We start from the raw sequence: 4538 nt of genomic DNA, 5'->3' as shown, positions 1-4538 counted from the left end.
AATTTCCTCATAAAACAAGAATCATGCTTGTAGGTCAAACAATAGGCAATTCTTGGTAAAAATCTTGAGCATGAAAAGAGGCAGATAAATATGGACAAAATGGAGCTCAACCAGCAACACCAGCCAAAAATAATCACAGCAACAGCAACAACAACCAAAATCACAGTAGAAAATGACAGTAATAACTAAGAGTACCTCCCCCAACTGAAAGCACATTGTCCTCAATGTGGATGAAAAGAAATAAATAGGTAGAAGAGTTTAGAAAAAACCCCGTGTTGTTACTATCGATCGCCTATGATGGCAATGAGCTCGGTCAGTTACCGGCCAAAAGTTTCAAGTCGGGCCTCAATGTGCTCTAAGCATTGCTCAACGGTTTTCTTTGCATTTCCGCTCTGTTTTATCTAAGAAAAAGAAGAGAAATTTATTAATATACAAATAAGTAATAAATAATAAAATAAAATAAAGTAATAAATAAAGTAAATAATAAATAATAAAAGTAAATAAAAATAAAAATTAGGTTGCCTCCAACAAGCGCTTGTTTAACGTCATTAGCTTGACACCACTATTGGTTCTATGGTGGTTTCAAATGGATTTTCTCAACCGTGTGGGCTTGAAAATTCTCATAAAACTGCTTCAACCTCTTGCCATTGACTACGAACCACTTTCCAGATTCTTTATTCTTTATTTCAAACGCTCCATGTGTAAACACTTTAGTAACAATAAAAGGTCTTTGCCATCGTGATCGAAGCTTACCTGGGAATAACTTTAACACGGAGTTATAAAGTAAAACTTTTTGTCCTACCAAAAAATTCTTCTGAGCTATTCTCTTATCGTGAAACAACTTTGTCTTGTCCTTATAAATGTGAGCACTCTCATAGGTATCATTGCGAATTTTTTCTAACTCTTGGATGTCTAGTTTCCTTACCTTTCCTGCTGGTTCTAACTCCAACTCTGGTGCCTGTATAGCAGAAGGTAACAGTTTAGTATTTGGAGATAATAACTCATTAACAAATTCAAATTCATCAAGTTCGGAATTATCTCTATAAATTAACTCAAAATTATCTTCCATTAAAAAGTCAATTATGCCGATACGATTTAAGCTCAAGATTTCGCTTGGATGGCTAATGGCGTCGTAGACATTAAACTTTACGATCTCCCCATCAAACTACATCATGAGAGTTCCACTTCGAACATTGATTTTAGTACTAGATATACTAAGGAACGGTCGACCTAGCAGGAGATCTGAAGATCCAGGAGTGCTATCCTCCTCCATTTTGATCACATAAAAATTTGTAGGAAAAATAAGCTAGTTAAATTTTACAAGAAAATCCTCAAGGACTCCTTCTAAATGCACAACAGACCTGTCCGCCAATTGAATGATAACATCTGTTTTTGTCAAAAAACTCGCGTTAAGTGATTTATAAATAGAATATAGCGTTACATTTATAGATGCCCCTAGATCACACATAGCCTTCTTAATTCCCAGATGGCCTATTCTGCATGGTATTGCAAACATGCCCATATCCTTGCATTTTGCTGATATTTTCCCATGTAACACCGCAGATACATTCTCACCAACATTCAACCTTTCATTACCTGTTAATTTTCGCTTGTTGGTGCAAAGCTCTTTAAGAAATTTAGCATACTGCGGTATTTGCTTGATGGCGTCCAATAGAGGAATGTTGATCTCAACATTCCTAAATGTTTCGAGGATTTCCTTGTCCTCTTTTCCTCTTCAACACCGGTTGAATCGTTCTTGAAATGGATGTTGAATTTTAGGCAATGGAGGCTTTGGTCAAACCTGTTCGTCTTTCTCGGGTTTTTTCTGAGCGATTTCTTGGCCAAGATTCCTGTCAGGAATAGTTTCCAGTATCTTTCTGCTTCGTAACGTCACTGCATTTGCATTTTGTCTAAGTTTTGGTTCTGTTTGTGACGGTAGCTTCCCTTGAGAAGTTAATTTCTCGATCGATGTGGTCAACTCTCTAATGGACGCCTCGATTTTTTGTTGGAAATCCTTCGTCTCTTTTTGGAAATTAAGATTTTGCTGTTGAAAATCAAGAACATTAGCTGCTAACTTATTTACCATGGTTTCTAGAAAATTACCTGAACCTTGCGGTTGTTGCAGAAACCGATTTTGGTATGGCTGATTATTTCGTAAATTGGCCCCATAACTTAAGTTAGGATGGTCCTTCCATCCTGGGTTGTAGATATTAGCGTAGGGGTTGTATCGCCTTTGTGGCGGCCCAGGGAAATTTCTTACAGTATCCAGATGGGCCATGGTATCATCATACAAACTTGGACATGCGTCAATTGCATGATCAGGTGTAGTACATATTCCGCATAACCGGGCTGTCTTCGTTTTTTCTGCAATAAAAGAGTTCATCATATTAGTAAGTTTATCAAATTTATCCTCTAAGGTTGAATTAATTAGTTGGTGAACCCATCTCAAGGGTTCAGTATTGGCTCAGAACTACTAAGAATTTGCAGCCATCGTGGAGATCAAGTCTCTCGCTTGTTGGGGAGTCATGTTGACCAGTGCTCCTCCACTAGCGGCGTCTACCATATTCATCTCCATGGGCTTCAAACCTTCGTAAAAGTATTGGAGGAGAGATTGCTCTGTCATACCATGTTGTGGGCAGCTTGCACACAACTTCTTAAACCCCTCCCAATAATCGTAAAGGGACTCAGCTTCTTTTTGCCTTATTCCAACGATCTCTCTTCTTAGCTCAATTACTTGAGACGCTGGAAAAAACCTGTTCAGAAACAAACGAGATAGATCAGCCCAAGTTGTAATAGATCCAGGGGGTAAATAAAATAATCATTCCTTAGCAGAATCTGCTAGGGAGAAGGGGAAAGCACGTAATTTAATCTGATCCTCAGTTACCCCTTGAGGTTTCATGCTAAGACAAACTATATGAAACTCTTTCAGATGCTTGTGGGGATTTTCATTTTTCAACCCACAAAAAGTTGGCAGTAACTGGATTAAACCTGACTTCAACTCAAAATCAGTATCCATAGTAGGATACGCGATGCACAATGGCGGTTGTTCTGTCGGAGCTTTGGCCAGTTGCTGAATCGTTTGAGCCATTGGTTGGTGTGCTAGATTCGGGTTTCGTTAACCCTAGCGTTAAGCACTTCTTCTGGTGAGTCGACTTCTACTTTTTTACTTTCAAATGTTCGAGTAGGGTTTTCGTTAGCCCTAGACTCAGCTTCGTCGCCAACTTCAATTTCTGGCTGTGGGTTACTTTGAGTTCCAACCACCACTGACTATTTTTTTTTGTAACTTTGTCTCCTTGCAATTGGCTCTAGCGGTCTTCTCAATTTCTGAATCGAACGCAAGAGTACCTGGAGCAGATCTGGTCATAAGAAACAAAAAATAAGATTAATATGTTGCCGCCCCCGAAGAATAATACCAAAATTTGATGCGGTCGTTGAAAGCACCAAAAATATCCTATCCCTAATAAATAATGAAAAAGAATAGTAAAAGGGAAGTAGGGTCAAATCCTCAGGGACTGGACTTGCAAAATATCTTGTTCCGTGAAATCCCAGGCAGAATCTTGCCCAAGAAAACTTGCATTCCTAAAAAAAAGTAAAATAAAAAATAACATAATTAAATGTTTGGATCTGAACACGAAAAATAAAATAAAAACATATTTAAGAATATTGAATCAAAAATTAGAGAAATTAAAAATAGAGTTGAGAGAAAGGAAATTCTTATGGGATATTCCAGCCTCCAGTTGTCTTGTTCCGCCTTGGATTCAATCCTCGGCTTTTAGATGATCCTTCCCAAATTGAATAAGCCAGTTATAGTGGAAGAGGACACCTATGACCACTAGCTCCAAGGATTTAGACTTACGATTTAGTGGAACCTGACTCTAGCCAACAATCTCTTCTGTGAGATCGTCTTACGCTAGATCAACGCTTCTAAATGGCGAATCCCACGTCATTTTGTCTATTGGGCTCGCCAACCTCTGATGCAGTAAGCTAACGAACCGACTGTGCAACCTTCCCAAAACATGCAAAACGGTCGCCTTTGCATACGTTGAAAAGCTTACTTCTTAAGGGACATGGACGGAAGCGTCAGCCCCGTAGTGCAGAGAAACAATGAATACTCGTTGAGAAGGTTAAGTACGGATTCTAAGCCTCATAAACCCTTTTGGTGATTTTCGAAAACCTTTGGCTAGATGGGTTTAGTGGCTCATGTTTATGGTAGAAAAAATAAAATAAAATAAAAATGGAGATTTTATTGAAAGGAAATATGAGAAGAACAAAAGCCTAAACTTTTGGGGAGAGAGTGTTTACAGAAAAAGATTAATCTCTTTTAAGTCACTTCACCGCCTATTTATAGTGCTAGGGGAGATAGTCTAATACTACTTAAATTCCCAAAAGATAAATACATTTAATTGAAGATAAATAAAGATAATAAAATAAAATCCTAAAAATAATCATTAATAATTATCTCAATATTAATTATCCTAATATAATTAAAATAGAGTTTAATAGAATAAAATCTCTTCATTTTACATTTCAACCCTTGT

The 4538-nt window shown here is 37.6% G+C and overlaps 1 protein-coding gene across 1 annotated transcript; it reads right to left on the bottom strand.

The window, feature by feature from the left end:
- Positions 1–317: 317 nt before the first annotated feature.
- Positions 318–2386, bottom strand: LOC105779050 (uncharacterized). The gene is made up of 4 exons (XM_012602801.1): positions 1802–2386; positions 1322–1657; positions 926–1165; positions 318–401 (listed from the first exon to the last, which is right to left on the bottom strand). The coding sequence occupies exons 1-4, from the start codon at positions 2384–2386 to the stop codon at positions 318–320; spliced, it is 1245 nt and encodes a 414-aa protein (XP_012458255.1).
- Positions 2387–4538: the final 2152 nt, after the last annotated feature.

This window comes from Gossypium raimondii, chromosome 4 (genome assembly GCF_025698545.1).
Source record: "Gossypium raimondii isolate GPD5lz chromosome 4, ASM2569854v1, whole genome shotgun sequence".
Classification (NCBI taxonomy): Eukaryota; Viridiplantae; Streptophyta; class Magnoliopsida; order Malvales; family Malvaceae; genus Gossypium; species Gossypium raimondii.
The sequence above is the reverse complement of the archived record's forward strand: the minus strand, read 5'-3'. Positions and strand labels throughout refer to the sequence as shown.

Bases quoted from the DNA above. Each gene is read 5' to 3' on its own strand.
- LOC105779050 (XM_012602801.1), bottom strand. From the start codon at position 2,386: ATGATGAACTCTTTTATTGCAGAAAAAACGAAGACAGCCCGGTTATGC. The intron at 1,658-1,801 runs GTTTGACCAAAG...GACGCCATCAAG, and splicing joins AACCCGAGAAAGACGAACAG to CAAATACCGCAGTATGCTAA. The intron at 402-925 runs GTAAGGAAACTA...TCTTTTTCTTAG, and splicing joins AGTTAGAACCAGCAGGAAAG to ATAAAACAGAGCGGAAATGC.